The 25,361-nt window shown below is 32.2% G+C and overlaps 2 protein-coding genes across 2 annotated transcripts in view; both read right to left on the reverse strand.

Annotated features, from left to right (window-relative positions):
• Positions 1–25,361, reverse strand: part of RpL6 (ribosomal protein L6) — a 208,346-nt gene that overhangs the window by 32,141 nt on the left and 150,844 nt on the right. The gene's annotated exons all lie outside the window — the stretch shown is intronic.
• LOC145330684 (dynein light chain roadblock-type 1-like) lies at positions 1,959–6,256 on the reverse strand. Its single transcript, XM_080175341.1, has 6 exons — positions 6,193–6,256; positions 5,321–5,377; positions 4,955–4,979; positions 4,509–4,585; positions 2,992–3,082; positions 1,959–2,480 (listed from the first exon to the last, which is right to left on the reverse strand). The coding sequence occupies exons 1-6, from the start codon at positions 6,211–6,213 to the stop codon at positions 2,434–2,436; spliced, it is 318 nt and encodes a 105-aa protein (XP_080031467.1). The 5' UTR covers positions 6,214–6,256; the 3' UTR covers positions 1,959–2,433.

The raw sequence follows: 25,361 nt of genomic DNA on the forward strand, positions 1-25,361 counted from the left end.
CCTTGTAGCCAAGAATCCACCTTTCTCTTCCCTATTCACAATAGATTAAAAATGAATTTGATGTGCATTTTAAGCCTTAAAAAATATAATTATGTAAGAAAATTTACAAAAAATATTGGTCTCAGTATTTATATTATAAAACTAGGTTGCGCTCTTATGTATGTTTTTAAACAGCTGATTTATACATGATAGCAACTACATCCATACATTAACTTGTGGTAGGGGGGGAGGGGGGAGGAAGGAGGAAGGGGCTGTACCCATTTAACTGACCCTTGAAAATTACAAATGTGGTCAATCAAACTTACCAAAATTAAAACAACATAATCTTAAGTGACTTTTCATGTTTGTCTAAATCAACCAAGCAGCTCTTGCTGTCTTCACTTCAATAAGAGGTGTGTATCAGAGGCGATAGTCTCAATTAGATATTTATGGGTTATTAATTACCTTCTGATTCCTTAGAGTTTTTGTAAATTGTCCCAAAGCGTGTTACAATAAAATACATAATTATAAATCTTGAAGATCAAAATGATTTTAATAGTATATATTAGATTTTGATAACAATTAAATTTTTCTAATTTTGTCCAACTAGTCAGTGTGATTTGTACTTTAGCCTAATTGTCATTACTGCGCAAGTCAAAGATTCCTTCAAATTTCCCAGAAATTTTTAGGGTTTTCACTTCTATTCCTCCTTATTCTATGTCCATAGCTAGTGTAAAATATCAAGAAAATCTTAATAATATGATGATATTACAGTTAGGAGGTTGAACTAATTTCTTCCCACTTGAAGATTGTATAAACTTTGTCCTTTTTTAAACCATCTATTGTGTACTAGATTGAAACAAAAAAAATAGCGTCGGAAATGTCCGTACAAAAGAACAGAAAGCAGTTTGATAACTGACGAAAACGGTCTCCATTACTTTGGCTAGATTATACATCTATACTTATACATTTATTTAAAGTTGAGAACATTCATAAATAATAAGTAGGAGTAAAATATCAAGAAAACCCATAGATGCTCATTATTCATAGGAGTTTTGGAATAAAATTACAACAGACAAAATGAATCAAAGATTAGATAATCAATTTACGATCAAAATAGTCTTAATAGTTATTTATCGCATCGTATTATAAACAGCTTTCCGCGGATATAGAATGTACAATTATAAGATTAAAACCAGTTTTTTAGCCCCGAGGTGCCAAAGGCACGGGCAAAAAAACTGGTTTTAATCTTATGATTGTACATTTCTATATTTGTAGAAAGCTGGATATAATACGATGCTAGACATATTTTTTTCGTATGGATGAGAACCGGTTCTAATCCACCGGTTTCGAATGAATACGAGAAAAAAAATTAAACCAACTATCTTCAGAAAATCACTGACCATATTATAGACTTAATTTGCATTTGTCATAGGAATCTTCATAAAAATGTTTATACTTTTTGTTAACTTGTAATGTTTTATAACAAAAAACTAAATAAATGTTTATTTATATACTTTTTAAAAACAATTTACAAGGTAAATAGATACATTTGGATATATTTTAAATACATTTAGAAAAACAAACAAGAAAGGCAACATCCATAAGAACATGATCAAGATATCAAGCATATATTTTCATTATAAATCTGCAAAATATGAACAGAAATCAACTAATCTATAATACAAAGTAGCTTGATGTCTGTCCGTCTGACTTTCCGTCCCTTAAGATCTCAGTAACCACTGAACCGATCAGATTCTACTATACTCAATTTATTTTATTCTTTTTTTTTAAACCTAGAGACTAGGGGCGAAGCCGTTGGTAAAAATATAATGCAAAAAGGAAACAACCTGAACAGCTTGATATAAATGTAGATTTTTAACCAGAAGAAAGGTTAAGAATGATTTTTATTTACCTATTAAAGATTTTATAGAAAGCTTGCAGAATACATAAATGTACGAAAAAAATAGAGGGTGTACTTCAAGCTGCAAGAAGCTTATAAAGATGTCAAAAAGGCATTTATTTGAATCAAGCTCAGCTGCCGAATGTAAGCCGCAACTAAGGCTCACAGGGATAGTTGCTTGAAGTGCATTTCAGAAAAAATGATTTGAAGCATAAGTGATAAGTATTATACTATACCATCAAACATTTATAATTTTGTATTATAAAAAATAACAAATATTTTGACTACTAAATTTTATCAAAGTTATGCCTTATAAATGTAGTTTAAACCATTGAACAAGAAAATATATGCAGTTCACTAAGTTTAAATGCATTTCGTGCAATTACCCCTTTAAACCCGTTTGGGTGCATTGCAAATTTGTTTGAAAAGAGAGATTACCAAATTTAAACTTCCAGATGATTTTTAACATTCTAAAAGTCTGATTTCCCTGAGACTTACATACGGCTTACGAGCGGCTGCCAAGCTATAATTTAAATACATCCGTGAAGCGATTAATCTTGACTAACTGTTTGAACCACCAGAATTGTATAATCTTCACCTAAATTACAAGGATAATTAAGCAGCTGTAACCAATTATACGTGTTTTTGTACGGCAACACTTCGTAGTAAAGACTAGAAAATAAATAGTTGAGAAAATTTGTTATTATTGTTTAATTGTCTCACCGCTGGCTGCGCTGGCCTTTTTATTGCTCTACTTTTGTCTATTACTGCATAGATGATAAATATTATAAATGTAAAACATCACGAAACCTTTCCCCCCAAAAATATTTATTGCCGTGTTTGTTTGTAAGCAGGGGCATGCTATGGGGTATAACGTCCTACCTGAGGTAAATAATTTGGTATATACATTCAACACTTTACCTTATCTTAAAATGCTTGAAAACAATTAGGTGGATAACTCTACATTTATTTGTTTATCACTTTCGGTCAGGTTAAGTTGGGTTAATTTGGTTACTGGGTAGCTTCGCATAATTAGATATAGGCTTTACAGGATTAGGGCCCTATAAAAAAAAGCCACCCCGCCTTCCCCCCCCCCCCAATACCCTTACCTGGGGCTATTAGAAACTCAATTTTAGAGTTCTTAACTCTGATGTAAGAAAGTTCATTGGTTGGGTCCATATCTCTCACTATGCTTCGAGACTAAAATTTAAACTTTTAGGTCAATAACTTTATCTATGTGTCTGTCTGTCTGTATTTCTGTTTTGTATGTCTGTATTTTTGTTCTGTATGTCTGTATTTGTGTTCTGTATGTCTGTATTTCTGTTCTGTATGTCTGTATTTCTGTTCTGTATGTCTGTATTTCTGTTCTGTATGTCTGTATTTGTGTTCTTTATGTCTGTATTTCTGTTCTGTAGTTCTGTAATTCTGTTCTGTATGTCTGTATTTCTGTTCTGTATGTCTGTATTTCTGTTCTGTATGTCTGTATTTCTGTTCTGTATGTCTGTATTTCTGTTCTGTATGTCTGTATTTCTGTTCTGTATGTCTGTATTTCTGTTCTGTATGTCTGTATTTCTGTTCTGTATGTCTGTATTTCTGTTCTGTATGTCTGTATTTCTGTTCTGTATGTCTGTATTTCTGTTCTGTATGTCTGTATTTCTGTTCTGTATGTCTGTATTTCTGTTCTGTATGTCTGTATTTCTGTTCTGTATGTCTGTATTTCTGTTCTGTATGTCTGTATTTCTGTTCTGTATGTCTGTATTTCTGTTCTGTATGTCTGTATTTCTGTTCTGTATGTCTGTATTTCTGTCTATATCTCTCACTATGTTACGAGATTAAAAAATCTTTCTGTCTGTATTATATGTCTGTATGACTTTATGTCTATCTGTCCGTATATCTGTATGTCTATCTGTATGTCTATCTGTATGTATGTCTGTCTGTATGAATATCAATCTATCTATTTTTCTGTCTGTCTATCTGTTTGTCTGTCTGTTTGTCTGTCTGTTTGTCTGTCTGTTTGTCTGTCTGTTTGTCTGTCTGTTTGTCTGTCTGTTTGTCTGTCTGTTTGTCTGTCTGTTTGTCTGTCTGTTTGTCTGTTTGTTTGTCTGTCTGTTTGTCTGTCTGTTTGTCTGTCTGTTTGTCTATCTGTCTGTATATATGTATATCTATCTGTATATTAGTCTGTCTGTTTGTCTGTATGCCTATCCGTCTGTATATCTGAATGCCTGTCTGTTTGTCTATCTGTCTGTATATATGTATATCTATCTGTATATTAGTCTGTCTGTTTGTCTGTCTGTCTGTTTGTCTGCCTGTTTGTCTGTCTGTTTGTCTGTCTGTTTGTCTGTCTGTTTGTCTGTCTGTTTGTCTGTCTGTTTGTCTGTCTGTTTGTCTGTCTGTTTGTCTGTCTGTTTGTCTGTCTGTTTGTCTGTCTGTTTGTCTGTCTGTTTGTCTGTCTGTTTGTCTGTCTGTTTGTCTGTCTGTTTGTCTGTCTGTTTGTCTATCTCTCTGTATATATGTATATCTATCTGTATATTAGTCTGTCTGTTTGTCTGTATGCCTATCCGTCTGTATATCTGAATGCCTGTCTGTTTGTCTGTCTGTCTGTGAACATATCTATCTATCTGTGTACCTGTTCGGCAAAGTTATGAACATATTTTTGTAGTTTATTTGTAAATTCAGCCTCAAAGCTTGACTGGGTTGCTGTACCTTAATTAAAACTATAAATTCGTTTTCTAGGGGCGTGCAGTTTTGGTTTAAAATTGGGAGTTAAATTTCCTCCCCAAAAAGTAAAAAAAATCCTAGACCCGTAAGCTCTGAACAGGACATTTGTGAGATGGATTTATTAATATCTCATGTAGAATGACCGATAAACTGACTACCCAAGTAGGTTGTGTACTTAAATGAACTGGTAAAAAAATTTGTATTGGCAATGGAAAAAAAATCATAGTTAAACGTAAAAATTGTTTTGTTATGGCTTTTAAGAATAGAGGGTCTTCGAAAATACCTTGAAATATTACCTAAAAGTACTTTTCCACTTGTTTTATAGTAATTAAAAAGAATAAACAAACATTTTACCTTCCTCGTTTAGTACTATAACGCCCTGAAAATAAAGAATTTTAAAAGGCATATTTAATAAAACTTTAAAAATCAAAAAATTGATAAAATTTGAGATAATAAAATGATGGCAACTTTAATTTTTTTCTTCATTTTTTTTGGATGAAATTCGTGTACACTTAAAAATTGAGAGAAGAGTGAAGTTTGCATTTAGTGTAATTCGATCTGAAATCTTAAAAGGGCAACAAGGAACGGCTTGGATTTTATTCTCAACTGATTTTAACTCTCACAGGGCCCTATTTGAGAACGCCCAATTGTTCAAATGTATGAAATATTTTTAAAACTAAAGTTCGGTTTTATACGTTTATTTTATACGTTTTCTTTTACCTGGACCTCTTTATGACCTTGCAGGCGTTTCAAAGTATTTTCTAGCTCAACTGTATTCTAAAAATGAATTTATTGTTAATTGGATCAGGTGAAACTTGCAGCTGTCTAAAACAGCAATATCCACCCCTGTACCCCATCCCAGTCCCTCCTATTAGATGAACAAAAAGACTAATAATAGTTATTTTTCGCATCGTATTATAAACAGCTTTCCGCGGATATATGTAGCATGTACAATTATAAGATTAAAACCAGTTTTTTTAACTGGGCTAACTGGTTTTAATCTTATGATTGTACATTCTATATTCGTAGAAAGCTGGATGTAATACGATGCTAGACATAGTTTTTTCGTATGGAAGAGACTTTATAATATCCACATATATTTAAAATTCTAGATAATAATAAATGAAAAAAAAGGATGACAACATTCCTTAAAGCTAATTCCTAAATTCAGACTGTAGGAAAACGCATATTAAATCCTGTAGAGTGTCAGAACTTGAGGTGCTAATCTATATTTCCCTTTGTCCGTCCGTCAGTCAGTCAGTAACGCTAATTTGGAAATCATGATTTTCTCGGCTGATGTTGAAGATATTTGAAAATTCCAATGAAATCCGTCGGTCTGTCTGTGATGCTTGAAAAATTATTGACCTTATTTTTAAAGGTTTCGTGATTTTCATTGAGTTTCTGCATATTCTCTCTGCTGAACAAAAGCTCTATAATTCAATTTGTCTTTTTATCCATTCCATGATTTTTTGTGCTTCGCTACTTATTAATTTTGTCATCCTTGATTGAAACCTAATCCCTGCGGGGACAAACCTGTACCAAATACAACCTAACCTAACCCGAAACTAAACCATTTTATATGTTTGTTTCACCTGATCTTTTATGTTGTACATTTTTAATGCTCAATTTCAACAACTTATTTCATTATAAAAATCTTTAAAAATATCGACAAAGTGTGGGGTGGGGGGAGTTGTGCCAAAAATATAAAAAAACATCTTGAGACCTATATGAAGCTTTCGAAAAATTTTAAACTCAACTAGATAATTGTTTAGTTGGAACATAAAACCCTAGACGCCTCATGGGGCACTTGAAAAAATAGGTGGTGGTGGGGAGATTCGACAATACAACTTCCAATCTTTCAAAGAAGGTGTATCAACTTTTTTTTATAGCTAGCTGGTTCTTTTAGTAAGTAGTAGATGTAAAATTTTTCATAGAATTCAGATATGCAATCGGTTTTTTTGTAGACCTCTTATTTTTTTAAGTAAGATCTTTAATTTGACACCTTACTTTTTTAATTCTGTCAGTTAATTATTGAAAAAATCGATTTTTTTAAACCCACGAGAATAAAAACTTTGAACTTAATTTTATCATTTCACAGGTAAAAAAATATGGGTTCATATATACCTTTAGAATCAGAAAAATAATACGAATCCATTGTAAGCAAAATTGAAAAAAAGTTTACAATATAGTATATAAACTACAATAAAAGGAATTATATGAAAATATCATATTATATTATACAGGCAACGTCTTAATTCTTGAATTGAGTATAAAAATGGGAAGGGGGTAATGAGGGGGTAAAGAGGGGGTAAAAAAGGGAAGACGAAAGTGTTGCCTGAACAAAAAATATAATTGGCCATTTGTTTATTTTTAATTTTTTTACTTTTTTTCAATTTTGCTTACAATGGATTCGTAATATTTTTCTGATTCTAAAGGTATATATGAACCCATGTTTTTTTACCTGTGAAATGATAAAATTAAGTTCAAAGTTTTTTTATTCTCGTGGGTTTAATAAAATCAATTTTTTCAATAATTACCTGACAAAATTCTAAAAGTAAGGTGTCAAATTAAAGATCTTACTATTTTTGTACATAATGGACATTTTCTTCCTTTTTTTTTTGTTGCGTTTTAGTACCTTAAAATCGACTTAATTTTTTTTAAAAAAAACTTAAATTACTTAAAAAATAAGAGGTCTACATAAAAACCGATTGCATATCTGAATTTTATGAAAAATTTTACATCTACTACTTACTAAAAGAACCGGCTAGCTATAAAAAAAAAGTTGATACACCTTCTTTGAAAGGAGACGGAAAAAATTATAGGGGAAAATTTCTTTTTCTAGTGTTGATTTCTTGCAAGAGTGGAGGTACCCTCCACTTAACTAGTTATAAACTATCCATGGACATATAAGAAGCTTCACTGTAAAGTAAACTATTAGGTTCAGTTCAGTAAGTGAGATCTTTTACACACACTCATAGACATCTTGCTACTTTTATATAAAAATTCAAAATTTCTTTTGGGCTAAGAATATTTGCTACAAATGTACAAAAAGTGGAAACAATTTAAGAATAGATTTGGTGATAAAATGAACTTTATTGTAGAAGAGTAATATTACTACTGACACTCAAATTTGTTCCTTCTAACTTTACAAGTAAAATTACATTATTATCATACACATTGATAATACTTCAGTGAAAAAAATAAAGAAAAAAAAGTATGACATCAATTAAAACAGTAAAGCACAAAAAAGTCATAGATGGACAAAAATACATTAAAAAGTGAGCTAAATTTAAACAAATGTTCAGTTTAAAAATCAAGAAACCTTTATTAAAAAATAAGCAATTTTGTCTTGTTAAGCAAGATCAATTTCAGATATTTACCTTTAAACAGTAGCTGAGAAAAGTAGATTTTAAAATTAAAAAAAAAGAAAGTAACTGATTCTGCCCTCAAAAGTTTATTAATTTGTAAGCAATAGTATCCAACGTTTTCATTAATATGATCTTAACTCTTACAAGGGGTAATTTTGTCTAAAATTGTATGGTCTAACAGAAAGACCCTTATAGTTAATATTTTTCATTAAAACATGTTTCTAGTAGTATGGAGTATCGTTACTGCGGGGCTCTTCTAATTAACCTAACTCAATGACAGGACAGGACCAATCTTGAATTGTACCTCAATATTGAGCAGTTAGTATGCAGTCAATTTTGTGTTCTTAAGGGATAAGACAATGGCCGATATATTGATGTACATCCCTAATGATGATATATAAAATTATCCCTTCTGTAAAATACAATAAGTAGTTGAAACGTTGGAAACTCAAGTTAATGAACCAACCAATTAAAATTTAATAAAAGATACGACATAACAACAAATAAGAAAAAGTTGTTATAAAACTATAGAGACTAGTGTAATAGACATTTCAATGTCCCCTCCCAATGTCCCATCTTTTCCTTTTTAATAAACTGAGTTACTTTCTCTGATCATATTTAGAATTGCATTAATTGATGTTAATACAAAATTGACTATTTTAGATTTAGCATGACTGTTTAATGATTCAGGGTTTAATTTGAAAGCAAAGCCTTAATAAAAAGCTATTTTTCATTAATTTATGAATGTTAAAATTGTCCTATTTGTTTCATGGTGATTTATTTAATAGCTAGGTACGATTATGTATGTATATACTTTTCGGTATCCTGAGCTGGATCTTTAAATCATTTTAGTGGTGAGCCAGATCGGGGTGAGCCAACTTTCCACCAATGCTGTGATTGGCTGAAATTCGGCGCACTTCGATCTGGCTCACCACTAAAATGATTTAAAGATCCAGTTTTGTATTTATGCAATTTTGCAACAACAAAAAAATTGGGTAGATCCTCCCCTACTTGGAAGGACGCCCTAGACACTTTAGACAAAGCCAGTAGTTTAGCCTAATTGTAGGAGCACTGCCTTATTTGGCTTTGTGTATTGCTGTACGGGGAATAATCAAATTCATTACTAAATTATATTTCAAAACAACCAATTTTTTTCTTAAAAAATTAGCAAAAGAGTTTTTTACTTTCTTTTTTACTTCTAGATAAGCCACTCCCTCCCAAAGAATTGCCTTAACCAATAAACAGGTGCAACTCACAATTAGCACCTCTACACAAAGGTCGTGCAATAACATACTTTTTAAAATTATTTTGGTTGTTATCAAATACAGTCATAACATCTAATTATAATTTGTAAATGCATTTATATTTGAATAAAACTCATAGAAAAAGGGGATTTAGACAATTTATTTTTTTCTCAAATGGTTAGCCTGAGTAAAACACAAAATGTAATTATTATTTTTCATATTACAAATACCACAATCCTTTTTAGACCAATGATTAATTAAATATTTTTTTTAGTTTTAACTTGGCGTGACAACGCTTAATCTTAAGGGGCGTTTCGTCGTATTTTCACAGTAGCTTTTGATAGGTTAGGCTAGCGTGATTGCCCCGCAGGGTTAGGCAATGGGGTTAAAGCCCCCCGCAGAGGGTAGAAATATGAGAAAAGCTACTGTGAAAATACGCCAAAACGCCCCTTAAGAAGCGTAGTCACGAAAGGGACTATACCCAATTGTGTCTTCGTAGCTTTTGATATAAAAAACTCTTATTTTATCTACCTTCCATGGATCTGAAGGGACAAGACAATGGACGATAAATTGATGCACATCCAAACTAACTTTAAAAATAAGAACAAGTTTGACACTACTAATTTGATACTTAGTAAGGGTCTGCATAAGTTTTTTGAGCCAACGAATGGGATTGTGCTTACAAAACAGTTTACATAGCAGTCCCCGATCCCTTTCTGTCAATATACAAGGGTGACACATTAGACTGTTTACTACACTAGTCCCCAAAGTTTTATAATATCATTTTCATTTTCGTTAACTTAAAAACTTTGAGAACTGTAATTAAATCCTGAATGTCCAAACGTTTTAACCACTCCTTGTAATCTACAAAAGAGAAGAAGTAATTTTGTGTATCATTATTGGGGATATACATCAATTTATCGGCTATTGCCTTAGATCCTTAGGGGTGGCATAATTTTAAGAAAGAGGCAAAATTTAAAATAGCTACATGATTATCAATCTATTTATAATCATCCTTGTCATAAAAAACAAACAAATATAATTAAAGTTTATAAATGTTAATTAAGAGGTGACTGATCTTTTAAAAACTTTTAATAGTTATTTAGACGAAGCCCATTTTGTTCCGAATTTGTATCACTTTTGAAAAGTGCGACTCCAGTTACGTCATATTTTTCTTTCCCGAAAAAGGGAAGGGGGAAAGAAAAAAAGGGAAGGCGGGAAGAAAAAAGAGATGAGAGAAAAGGGGTTTTTCCCCATCTCTTTTGAAGAGATTTTCATCCCCCCTTCCCTTTTTCGGGAAAGAAAATTATGACGTAACTGGAGTCGCACTTTTCAAAAGTGATACAAATTCGGAACAAAATGGGCTTCGTCGTTATTTATTGCATCGTATTATAGACAGATTTTCGCGGATATTGTATTACAAAATTATAATATTAAAACCAGTAAACAAAACGTTAAAGTACATGAAAATCTGGTGTAAGATCCAAGTAATAAATCATTTTTTGTTATTTCTGAAAAATATGTTCTCTATAATTTTATTGTAAAAATTGAATTTTTTTCGCCGTAGGAAATTAATTATGTCTTGATTAATATTTCAGAGACATGAAACAAACTATAGAGGTAGCTAGACTAATTTTTAAATTACTGTAATATCTCACAAACGGCAAATCCGTAATTTTTAAGGAAGCCTAGCTATTTTAACAATCAATTCTACAAAAATAAAATCACGAAACCTTTGGAAGTAAGGTGGGGGGTATATCTTGTTTTTCATCTAACTGGAGAGGGGTGGGTAAGAAGGGGATAAAAAGAGGAAGGTTGTCAGAATCACATTCCTTTTTCCTTGCATTTTATTACCAGGTTTACATTGATATCTGATCAAAGCAAAAAAGTCTAGAACAAGAGCATTATTTTTTTCGCAATTATCCGTAAAATTGATTACAAGATTCGAGTCAAATGTGCTGATTAAGTCAAACTATACTAAATTTTGAAAAAACGCCTAGTATAATTAAATGCATATTTAAGAACAATTTGACCTAATAAGCGCATTTGAAGCTTGCAACAAATTTCACGAAATATTGCGAAAAAATGACGCTTTGTAATATCTGAATAAACGCGTACTTTTTAGAATCCACTTGTCGTCGGGATGGTGATAAGTTCGAATATCGGTCCTGCACCACTTCTTAAATGTATAAAGACGTTATGGAAGCGTCCAACTGCTGATATGGCATTTGCGCGACATATACATAGTTAAAGTATTGAGAATGCCTTGGCCCAAATAAAGGCGCGACTCATTACCAAGCACGGTTTGCAAAAAATATTTTTAATATATGTACATTTACAATTAAATGATGATGACTGCATAGTTTTCCTAGCTGTGTAAATAAAATCATTTTAAAACTTTTTTGGGGTAAAACAACATTTAATAATACTGGTATGCTTTGCACCTTCAGAGTGCGTTCTGTTCAACAAATTTGGAATAGCTAATTTATTTTATTTTAATGGATTTAGAATATGCGTGGATATTATAACAGGGGAAAAATCGTCGTAAATTTAGCTTGCTTTATTCAGAATGAGAGTAAAGGGCGGTTGTTATTTTAGGCTGCTATGTGTTTCACTTTATTAGAGAACATGAAAATCTAGGTAAAAAACAAATGTATGAAGAAGGAGAAGTATGGGGTTGCATCCACTTCCATGACAAAATTAAGATACTTATTCTTAGGGATACCCCTTGTCACCCCTTTACACCCAAAAATTTAGGAGTGTTCATTCCACCAAAACTTTAAAAAGTTTTAGAGGTCACACACCCCTGCAAATTAATTCAGAATGTGAACAAAATGTGTTCGTATCATGCGCTAATTTACTGATTAATACAAAAAGTTTTAAAACATTTTTTACTTTCGATATTCATTTCCCTCGCCTCCCCAACTAAACAATAGGCTCAAATATAACAATACAAAGCTTCCCTCAAAAAGATTTAGTTTGTTAGCATATTGGCTGTTATTTTCTTACACTACTCTAAATTTCTTACACCCAATGGATCTAAATAAATTTTCAGTATGGCTTTGAAACCGATTAATATCCGCTGGATTAGAACTGGTTCTCAGGCATACTGAAAAATCATGTTATAATTCAGAAAATTTTCCACAAATATCAAAGAAAAATTTAAAATCAATACCACTTTTGTAAGCTTTTCTGGAAGCTCTTCATAGTGCCTATAAAAGACATTTCGGCCAAAATGCGTGTCACTCTATTGCTGTGAGAAACCCACAACCGAAAAAAAGACGGTGATTCATTTCCAAGTTTTTGCATAAAAAAGTTTTCCCTTTCCTCTTAAGATAAATTGAAAAGTAAATTATACACAAAAATTTGTGTTTTTAGTCGCAAATGTTTGTCTCTATGTTAATTATTTTGTAACACAAACTTTATAATGTAAAATATAATGGTGTCTGTCTGTCAGTCTGAAACTTAAAATCTATGAAACCGCTGAATTAACCACTGGATAAATCAGTGAGACTCTACAAAGTGTCCGAAAAAATGACATCAATAGATCCATCTCTTTTTAATAGGGTTGGGCCGGATATCTGGCCAACGTTCGATATCCGGCAAATTACCGGATATCCGGCAAATTACCGGATATCCGGCAAATTACCGGATATCCGGCCGGAAAACCAGATATCCGGCGTCAAAAATCAGCCGGATATCCTGTAACCGGATAGTTTTTATATCCGGTATTCGGCCGGATATTGAAAATGGCCGGATATCCGGCCGGATAACCGGCCAAACCGGATATCCGGCCCAACCCTACTTTTAAGAAGTTTCAATTTCCACTTCTCCTCTTAACTCTCCTTTTTTATGACGTCACACGGGTTATTTTTTCAGACACTTTAAAGAGTCTCTATATGAGAGTTTTAAAAAATGCGTCAATAGTGTAAAATTTGCGTCAATCCAAAAAAGTATTTTTTCTCTAATTTATGTATTCCTATTTTAATTCTTATTAATGCAGAGAAAATTATAATTTTATTCTTCGCATAAAATAACCTTCTTTTGCTATTCTTAACCCATACGGAGCTTTGAAGTTTAACTCTGCGGGGCTAACTTAACCTAACCTAACCTAAAGTAATAAAAAATCAAGCGAAAAACTAGTCCTGACCCCTTTATTTTAATTACAATTATAATGGGGGAGGGGGTGTTAGTGCTCAAAAGTGTACTTTAAGTGTTAGCGACAAAGATTCCTCTGATTAATAAACATCTACTCATAGATTAGCCTGTCGGTACGACTGTAATGCCATGAAAAACAAGGATGACAACATCCATAAAAGCGAAGCACTGAAACGGTAGGACAAACAGACATTAACACTTGTATAATGTCAGAACTGAATAATTAGAATATAAATGTATAAGAATCGAAGCAAAATTGTAAGTAAAATTGTTGAAAAACTGCTTGATACAGGATAATGTTGGTTATAGAGTTGTTTCGCTTATAACGTTATTCTTTGTTGTCCCAGGAATCAATATACCAAAAATCAGATCAATCGGATGATTAGATCACGAAAAAATGTTGTTAAAAAAGTAAAAAAATCAACATGTTTAAAATGGACATACGGACATTCTGATAATGATTATAGAGTTGCTACGCTTTCTATATCGTACATAACTAGTACAGTAATCACCATGCAAAGTTTGAAATCAATAGGACAATTCTAACATGCCTAAATTAACGAAAAAAGCTATCCGTTACGGGCGGACGGACGGACCGACCGTAATTATAGAAAAGCTTCGCTTTTAATATACAACTTCATGTTCATTATAAACGTATAGAACTTCAGATGGGGATTATCCCTTTTTTTCATTCCCTCGTGTAATACACCTCCTGGCAAAACCCTGTGCAGGCCACTGGTTAAAACACAATTTACTTGGCTGTTTCTAAAGATAGAAAGTAGAAACATATTGTCAAGAATTTCATGTCTAGCATATTCCCTATTTATGTGATTTATTCAGCTTCTATTGAAGATAGTCTTACAACACTATATCATATGAAGGTCTATTGAAATTCAGTAACATTTTTTTTCTATTATGGCTTTCATGTATAACATCGTATTACAGATAATTTTCACGAATAAAAAATGAAATATTTTTAATCATACAAATTTTCATTTTAATATCCACGGAAAGCTGTCGATGGTGCGTTGCGATAAATGAATATTCTTCAATTTTCATGAATGTTTGTCATCCTTGTTTCTTTTGTAAAATTATTTTTGTAATTTATAATATTTTTAATAATTTGTAATATTTTTAATTTGATGGGGGAAAAAAAATATAATAGAATGAAAAATGGCAACTTACGTAATTGAATTATTAGCTTACCAATGACTGTGCCCGTAACCTCTAGGACCATATTGTTTTGTGGCTATGCCCCTAGAGGCATCTAGGGGCTCTTGTAAGGTGGTCGACTTACACCTTCTCTCTTTCATTTTTCTTTTTCTTTGGAGGGTGGGCATACTGTCCAAGAAAATAAACTAAAAATCTTCCCAGGACCAATAAGAAGCAGCAAGACTGAAAAGGAGAACCATATTGGTCCAGCAGATAGCAGGAGCTATTGGTACACTTAGACACACAGACAGACAATTGAGATCCTGTTACTTTTAAACAAATAAGATTTTTCTGAGACCTATATGAAGCTACCCAGTAATGGATAACTCGGTTCGGTTAAGATCTTAACGGACAGACAAAAGACCTTAAACTATATACTAAAGACACGTGGCTACGACTCTAGAGCCTGTATAACCGCTGAACCTAAATGGTTCTCCTTTAAAGTGAAGCTTTTAACAGTTTAGTGTTCGAGCTATTTTGGGGGAGAGCTCCCTCATAAGAGAAATTGCCTTTGAAAAAAATGACCCTACCCAAAAAATCATTAACCCCTCCCCAATTTAGAAACTCCAAGGCATCTTCAGATCTAGCCGCTGGTAATGGAATAACCAAGGAGGAAGGGGGGGGGACATTGTTTTTTTATTACTCTGTTCCTTAAAAGTTTATAATAACGTTTTCCTATTTGTTGGCTTTACTACTTTGGAGACTTTTATTCAATTTTGATTAGTTAATTTATCAAGTTAAATGATCACTAATCTACAAAAGGGATAATTTTGTGTGTTATCATTGGGGATGTACACCAATTTAAAGTAATATTTTAGTTATTTATTCACGCAACCTATCATATAATTTAAAAAAAAAAACATTGTATTAAGATACTAAGTCTTTATTTTGAAACCGCAAACGAATTCAATTAGAACTAGATATTGTGATTACTGAGCCGATAATGTCTATTGACTTTGATAAAAAACACTTTATTAAACATCTGATTAACTGTTTAAAAAATTCAAGAAAACTTAAGTAATATTTCAGTTTGAATTTTGATTTATTTTTGGGTTTATCTTAATAGTTTGCTAGGAATCTTAGGTGGTAATACAATGCTCTATAAATTGATTTACATCCCCAATGATGATGCACATAATTAGTGGATTAGAATTTATGTTGATAAAATTGAACAAAGCTAGTTTTGAATCAAGATTTGATAAAGGACTTCGATTATAACATTGTACTTTGTAATTTTATATATAAGATTGATGTAATAAATTTAAAAATCAGCATGTTTTGAAGGACGTACGGACATTTTGGTAAGTATTATAGAGTTGCCATGCTTTCTAAATCGTACTTATTTGTTAGAGGAATCATTAAATTTTAAATCTACAGGACAATTCTAACCAGTCAAAATATTATATATCTTTTAAAAGCGAAGCTTTTCTATAATTAGGGTCGGTCCGTCCATACGTCCATCCGTCCGTCCGTACGTCCGTCCGTCCGTAACGGATAGCTTTTTTCGTTAATTTAGGCATGTTAGAATTTTCCTATTGATTTCAAACTTTGCATGATGATTTCTGCAGTAGTTAGGTACGATTTAGAAAGCGTAGCAACTCTATTATCATTACCAAAATGTCCGTACGTCCATTTTAAACATGTTGATTTTTTTACTTTTTTAACAATAAATTTTTATATGATCTAATTATCCGATTGATTTGATTTTTTGTACAATGATTCCGGGGACAACAAAGTACAATATTATAAGCAAAGCAACTCTATAATTAAGTCCTAAAAATCTAAGTATGTCCATAAACATTATTCTGTATCAAGCAGTTTTTCAACAAATTTACTTACAATTTTGATTGACTCTTATACATTTATATTCTGATTATTCAGTTCTGACACTATACAAGTGTTAATGTCCGTTTGTCCGACCGTTTTAGCGCTTTGCTTTTATGGATGTTGTCATCCTTGTTTTATTATAGATTTATTGTCTTTGAGGCTATCAAATAAGGTTCAACATAAATATCAATTATTTTCACAATGAATTTTTACACTGATAAATTATGTTTAACAAGGATGACAACATCCATAAAAGCGAAGCTCTGAAATGGAAGGACAAACGAACATTAACACTTGTAGATTGTCAGAACTGAATTAGCAGAATATTAATTCATCAGTACAAACAATATTTGTTGCAAAACTGCATAAATATATGATACTGTTTAAGGACATACTTACATTTTTGGACTTGTTTATATAGATGCTTCGCTTATAACATTGTACCTTGTTGTAATAGGATTCAGTTTTTAAAAAATCAGAAGAATCGGATAATTTTAACATACAAAATTTTGTTGTCAAAAAAGTTAAAAATCGACTTGTTTAAAATGGAACGTACGGACATTCAGGTATTGTTTTAGAGTTGCTTCGCTTTCTAAATTGTACCTAACTACTATATGAATCAGCATGCAAAGTTTGGAATCGATAGGACAATTCTAACCTGTTTAAATTAACGAAAAGAGCTAACTCTCTGTGACGGACGGACGTACGGACGGACGGACTGACGTACGGACGGACGGACCGACCCTAATTATAGAAAAGCTTCGCTTTTAAAAACAAGGTTGACAATATTTAATAGTAGGAACGAAAATAGATTTACTGACAATTACCACTACATTAGATAGACAAAAAGGCATCATGTTACTTATATATATAGTAGTATCAACCCTTTGTATAAACAACTAGAAATTAAGTTCCAATAGATTAAAATACGATTAAATAAAAAACTAATAATTTTATTAAAAAGTTCGCAATAAAAAATACTGATTTATTTCATAATTATTTATCATCACACCTAATATACTCTCTGTCTCTTTGTCTCTCTGTCTCTCTCTCTCTCTCTCTCTCTCTGTCTCTCTCTCTCTCTCTCTCTCTCTCTCTCTCTCTCTCTCTCTCTCTCTTTCTCTGTCTCTCTCTCTCTCTCTCTCTCTCTACTATCTACCGGAAGATACAAAGTTAGCGGGAGGTTAAAACATCTCCGGGGATGCATGACTCGATGCCCACATAATCTTGCAAAAATTAAATAAAAAAGTAAAATTTTTGTTTTAATATTAATTACTCTCAGTTACTCATTTGTGTATTTTGAATATTCTCTTGTATTTCACGCTTTAAAGTATTAGATATTATAAACTGGCGGTTGCGCCCCTAGCATCCAGGTGATCTGTATTAGAAGAGATAAATAGCCTATTTGAAGCTTCGGTACGTGAAGAAAGTCGCTCAAAAATCAGCAATAATATAAAAAATGGGTTTTCTTTCCCACTCCTCCTCTCCTCATCCCTCATTTTTATGAAAACAGAATTTTTTTGGGGCGATTTTCTTTGAATACGAAGCTTCGGAAAATAGAAAAAATCAGCTATCAATAAAAATACATGTCTTAGTTTTGCTGAAAAATTATTATCTGTTTAATGTTTTACTTTGGCCGTGCGTCTATTTTAGGAAATTAAGTCTGCTATTGAAAAGATTACCTGTAATGATAAAACACCGCGCAAAGTTAATTTCGTAACCCACTCGATCTTAAATTTCGCTCTATACCCACATCTGTACAATTCTCTTTCTCTCTCTCTCTCTCTCTCTCTCTCTCTCTCTCTCTCTCTCTCTCTCTCTCTCTCTCTCTCTCTCTCTCTCTCTCTCTCTCTCTCTCTCTCTCTCTCTCTCTCTCTCTCTCTCTCTCTCTCTCTCTCTCTCTCTCTCTCTCCCCCTTTCTCTCAAAAACTCCGAGGGACAAAATAATGTTTTGGGTATTTCTGTGAATAAATATGGGTTTCCATATTTCCTTACATCATACGGTACATTTATGATACAGCAATTTATTAAGATAGCAAAATTTCATGATCATTTTTTGAAAATATTTCAACAAATATTATATGGGCTTCCACAAAGCTTTGTATCATGGGGAGGGGGTGGGGTATTTATAGCCCTTCCACTCTGATATCTCAGAAACTATAAGAGATATCAAGATATACCGACAAAAGTGATAAAGGTGCAATTTTAATATTTTTTTACTTAAAAATAATAAACTACAATAAGTGGAGTCAACTTACTTCACCTCCCCCCCCCCCCCTCCTACATACTACAAGTGTTCCTAATTGCCTCTGGGAGCATACAGTAATTTTTTTTCAATCAACAACGATTATGTATGAACACCATTTATCTCCTATGTTTATATCTTTTCCTCTTAATTTATCCATCTATCCATCTCTCTCTCTCTCTCTCTCTCTCTCTCTCTCTCTCTCTGTCTCTCTCTCTCTCTCACTATCTCAAACACAAAATCGTATGTATGTTTGAATTTAGTTAGATCTGAAAACTTTTTGATATGGAAACAAAAATTTGTGATTTGAATCATATAGTGATTTTCTGTTATCAATAAAAAAGTTATCTTTATATCAATATAATCTATCTATCTATCTATCTATCTATCTATCTATCTATCTATCTATCTATCTATCTATCTATCTATCTATCTATCTATCTATCACACAACTGTCAGCAGCTAAATAGCCTAGTGTTTATGTTTATGCTTATAAAAACAATTCATCACCTTTGAAAACAAGAACAACTATGTCCTGAATAAGCGCAGCAATTAGTAACTAAGTATCTATCAGCAAAGCTATACAAACAGAAAATTGCAAGAGATTTAAGAGAACCCATGTTGAAAGCACCAGTTCTCGTCCCAACATTTATGGGAATGTACATGGATAACAACAACCAAATTACCACTAAGAATCGAAATACAAATAAAGTACATCATAAATAAGGTCTCCTCTAAAGCGTTATTGACAGACAGACGAACACAGTAATAGTGTCTGACTGATTATGACGTAACAAAAAAAAATAGCCAATGAGAGGCCACTATAAATTTTACCATTCGTCAATAACGGCCTCTCATTGGCTATTTTTTTTTGTTACGTCCTAATCAGTCAGACACTATTACTGTGTTCCAGACAGACGGATAGAAATAACTATAGAGTGGGTGCCAATTGGCCAGAGAAATTTTTTAAAAATGGCTATGAAATATTTGGATGGCAGCGGAGAAAATCCCCAAAACGTTACTGACACGCCGACATATGGAATTATAGAATATGTACACCTTACCCTGATATGACAATTTCTCTGTTATAAAGCATCCAAAAGGGTTTATATCTGAGGCTTTGTTGCGGATGACGCGCGGCTGCCGAGCCCTGCGAAAAATATGATGTTTTACTTTAAAAGTGAACCCAACAGGAGTTTTAAAAAAGAAAATATTTTTTTTTCGCAGCTAGAGCTAAAAACAATAATTTATTTTATCCATTACTAGCATAGCCATACATAAATTTACTAACCAAGCGAAGCAAAAAAAAGTAAACATTAGGACAAACGAATATTAACAGTTAAAAAGTTAATTATATGAATATTAATGTTATTTTATTTTAGACATTTCTGTACAGTTGCTATGCCTACAACATTATATCCTCGAATAATAATGTCAAAATTTCAATTACATTATATAAAAATTTTGTATTAAAATCAATATTTTAATTTAGACCTATATTTTTTCGTTACGCCTTTATGATTATACCTACTTATTACAGGGATCCTTACTATATTCACCATTATTACTATCCGTAAAAACATAAGGACAGACATGAAATACATGTAGAAAAGGTTTTGCTTCAAAAAGCTTTATTTTTAATAGGATTAGTTTTTTACAGTTTAAAACATTTGTTAATTGCCTTTTTTGTTTTTTTGGAAGTAAACGGATATATAACTTGAGATTAAAATAATCTCACCAAATGTGTGTTGTTTTTAAAAGCGTAGCTTTTCTATATAATCAGGGTCGGTCCGTACGACCGCCCGTACGTAACAGATTGCTCTTTTCGTTAATTTAGGCATGTTAGAATTGTCCTATCGATTTTAAACTTTGCATGATGACTACTATAGGAGTTAAAGGGTGAGCAAAAAAAATATGCGTAGATTTTTAAAATTCAAATTGCGCGGCTTGTGTTAATAGTAGAAAAAAGTTACGCATACCATTAGAACCGATAAGAAGTCTATTTTTTGGAAATATAAGAACGATTCCTCTGCTACGTATAGTTAGGGAGCTACATGTTAAAATATCCCAACTGACTTAAAACTTGACTTGCGAGTAAATATTAGACAATAATTTGACAATAATTCTTACAAAAAGACACGCGTACATTTTTAAAATTCAAATTGCGCGGCTTTTGTTAATGGTAGAAAAATGTTACGCATACCGTTAGAACCGCTATGAACTGTATTTTTTGGAAATATAAGAACGGTTCCTGTGCTACAAATAATCTAGGAGCTAGGTGGTAAAATGTCCCAAAATTTACTCGCAAGTGAAGTTTTAAGTCAGTTGGGACATTTAAACATGTAGCTCCCTAACTATACGTAGCAGAGGAATCGTTCTTATATTTCCAAAAAATAGACTTCTTAATGGTTCTAATGGTATGCGTAACATTTTTCTACTATTAACACAAGCCGCGCAATTTGACTTTTAAAAATCTACGCATTTTTTTTGCTCACCCTTTAGGTACGAGTTTAAAAGCAAAGCAACTCTATAATCGTTACCAGAAAGTCCGTACGTCCATTTTAAACATGCTGCTTTTCAACTTTTTTAATATCAACATTTTATGTGATAAAATTATCCAAATGGTCTGATTTTTTAAATTCTGATTCCTAGGACAACAAAGTACATTGGTTATGAACGAAGCATCTCTATAATGAAGTGCTAGAAATGTAAGTATGTCCTTAAACAATATTCTGTGTTTAAGCAGTTTTTCAGCTGATTTACTCACAATTTTGTTTCGTTTGACTTTTATACATTTATATTCTGATTATTCAGTTCTGACACTCTACAAGTGTCAATGTTGGTTTGTCGTAACGTTTCAGAGCTTAGCTTTTATGGATGTTGTCATCCTTGTTTTTTCTAAATTGTACAGGGGGGGGGGGCTTCTTTACCACTCTCCCTCCTAAAACAAATAAAACACAACTTGAATAACCCTCCTACTGTTATTTTTTACTTCCCTCCCCCCCAAAAAAGAGATTCGTTGACCTAATATAATATTTTGTGTTCCTCTTATGTTGACAAGAAGTAAATGTTTTACTATTATAAAGTTATGATACCAATTACAAGCTAAGTGGATATTATATTGTTAATAGCGAAGCTATTCTATAATTAGGGCTTATCTGTACGTCCAATTGTCTGTATGACCGTCACCAAAAGGTTGTCAATGCTATACTATTATAAAGTTATGATACCGAAATTAATGACACTATAAAAAAATCTATTATTTGCTTATTTTAAAGAAAGTTTAGCATAAAAACTTTTGGTGGAAATATAAAATCTTAATTGGGTGTTAAAAAGTAAATTTCAAATAAAACTTTTGATCTACCATAATCGTTTTATCGTTCATTCTCTGCAATTAGAAATCAAATATAGAAATTTTGGGTAAAAGCAGAAGTCGAGGTAATGCCTTAGTTCATAGATTTATGCATTCTGATCACATTTCTGATAACTATCCATCTGTATCTGAAATAGATATAACATGTCTAGATGACCAATCCCCTAATTTAACCAATCGTAACACAATGTTGTAGCATAAAATTCACTAGTACCCAAAGTTTTACAACTCTATTTTCCTAACAATTGGGTACTTTGGTACTTAGTAGAATATTAAAAAAAAAATTGTCAAAGCTTTAAAATTATTATCTTTAAACTACAGAAGAAGATATCTAGGGATTTATGTATAGCAATATATCGTTCACTAGCGGCTACGCCCCTAGAGGCCTCTAGGGGCACTTGAGGAGGGGTAGTTGAATCTAAAATCGTATTTTTTTTTTAATTTACATTTTAAAAAAAGGAAATATAAAATATTTTTTTTTGGGGGGGGGAGGGGGAGAAGTGACAATCCCTGATCCCATTTTTATTTTAGTTTTTTAAAAATTTAATTCAATATTTTTTTTTTTTTGGGGGGGGGAGGTTAATTTTTTTCTAGGGGCGATTTCTCTTGGTAACCTCCCCTAAAATAATTATAAACCTTCCCGGGACCTATGAATAGCTACCATGTAAAGGAGAACCCGATCGGATCATCAGTTAGCGAGATCCTTCGGTATAGACAGACAAACAGACACAAAGACCGACAAACATCCTTTTACTTTATTATAAGGATTGTCTTATCCCTTAAGATCCCTGGTATTAATGTGGGTGGCTAAGATATCAAATGACATCGTGTCCCCAATCTTCCCCCAAAAATAATTTGCTGTACCCAAAGTCTCTTATTTGTAGCAGTGTAGCAACACTGTAATAGGTTCAGTAACTCAAACTCTATTGTGATACTAATTATGTAAATACGATTAAAACAGCCTAGTATTTACATTTTACTAACATTATCTTGATAATTGACATATGAGTAATGAGCTAGCATACAAATTATACTCAGGTATCTAAAGATATAAGACGATGGCCGATATATTGATACAAAAAATAACCCCCGCTGTAGATTATAATTAGTCGTTTTAACACTTGGACATTAAACTTAATGAACCAACCAAACAAAACTCAATTTAAAGTCTCCAAAGCTAACAAATAAGTGACATTATAATAAAACTTTGGGGACTACATTAATTAACAACCCAATGCACTCTTTAACAAATACAATCATATAATCATGAAATGAGAACTACAACGTTTTAGACTAATTGTACCATTAGTTACACATTGTAGGTCAATCCAACCACATTATTGGTTACAAACATGACCAAATACATCAAAATATTTCTTCGTCTGCAAAGAATTTTTAATTGAAAATTAGATAAATTATTGTGTTTAATTAATTATTTAGTTTTAAAAATCTTTTTATAATTCATAAAAAAACAATTGCTGATATATTAACGACATAATGCTGTTTCTTTGAGAGTTTTAATTTCGATATGGCAATATTTAAAAGTAGTAATAACTGACATGTTTTGATTAATATACTAAATAAGTTGAGTAACTATAAAGCTAATTTTGATGACTCTACACATTATTCTCAATTAACATATCTTGAATTGTGATTTGTACCCCTTTTCAGAGCTTTATGGATAAGACAAAGTTTTAAAAAATCTTCTTCCCCCCCCCCTTCTCACATACAAGTCTAATTTGTAACTTATTTTTGAAACTAGTATTTTTTTTATAAAGAAGGGTTGTAAGTTGCTGAACTCCGCAACGGAGCCTAATAATCGATATATTATTACTTGGATGTTGCAACAGATTTCCATAACTCTGATTGAAGCTCGCAGTTTGCTAAAATGAAAGCACTCCATCCCCCTCCTTGTACCACCTTCCTTCTCCTCATACTGGATGAACGAACTGACCAATGTTAGAAAGCTAAATTAACGACATATTTTTCCCTGTCAATATATCCACGTATATTTTATATCCATTTCCCTAGTCCCCTGATCCTTTCCCTTTCTATATACATATTTAGAATTACAGGGATTAGGTAACAGACTATAAATTTTCAATCATCCCCAATTATGATATACAAAATACTATTTAGATGTAAATCATTTGTTGAAAGGTTTCGATAACATTAGTTGGGAGCTAATTAAGATTCATAAATATTTAAAAAAAAAGAAATTGAGCCAACAAATAAATTGTACAGTTACAAAACTTTGGATACTAATGTAATTTAAAGGACGAACCCTAAACTGTCCCACTTTGAGAAAGACGCTTCCAGTGACGTCATATACGTTTAGGGAAGGGGGAAAGAAAATCTCTTCCCTTTTCTCCCATCTCTTTTGAAGAGATTTTCTTCCCCCCTTCCCTTTTTCTTTCCCGAAACGTATATGACGTCACTGGAATCGTCTTTCTCAAAGTGTGACAGTTTGGGGTTCGTCATTTAAAGTACAATGTTTTCTTCTTCCCTGCTTTCTACATACTGGAAAATAAGGACAAATATTCTAAAAACAAATCTTGTTAAACATATACAAACACACATACATCCACTTACTTTACTATTTACTAGCAGCTACAGCCCTAAATGAGGCAATTTCTCTTAGCAGGGTTGTGGTACCCTCCCCAAAAATATATTTATAAACCTTCCCAGGACCTTTAAGAAGGTGCCCTATAAGGGAGAACTATATCAGTTTTACGGTTAGCGAGATCCTTCGCTACAAACAGACACATGGATAAACTCAAAGACATTCTATTACTATCGAATAAAATTTAGGATTAGTTTAAAGAAAATAATTCCGCATCTAATGATTTACATAAATACATAGTTTAGTAAAAGCGAAGCTTTTCTAGGATTAGAACAATTGTGTCAAAACGGCATTGTACCCTAAAACAAGAAAAAAATATTAATAGTGGTTTAATCTATTTTCTTCATTATTGATTTAATATTACAGTATTTTATTTAACTGTAATTGCTGCGCTATCTAAGGAGAATAATTAAAGCTTATTTTGGTAATAACCAAAGTGTAATAACGATATTAAGATTATACTTTCTTGTCGTGAAAATCCTAATGCTAGGTTTGCAAGCGAAAAAAATAAATTTACGATTTTATATTTTTCTTAAATATTGTCGTCCTTGTTGGAATCCATATATTAAGGTCAAATTTAACCAGGAAGGGAGGGAAATTATACTGAGCTGGATATTTAAATGTGTCGCCGTTGCCGCTGCCAGAGGTACAGCCACTAACCTAATAGCGATATTTAAATCAAATTAGCTACGCCTGGCCACGGCTATTTGC

Source organism: Acartia tonsa, chromosome 10, assembly GCF_053477335.1.
Source record: "Acartia tonsa isolate MP-2025a chromosome 10, ASM5347733v1, whole genome shotgun sequence".
Classification (NCBI taxonomy): Eukaryota; Metazoa; Arthropoda; class Copepoda; order Calanoida; family Acartiidae; genus Acartia; species Acartia tonsa.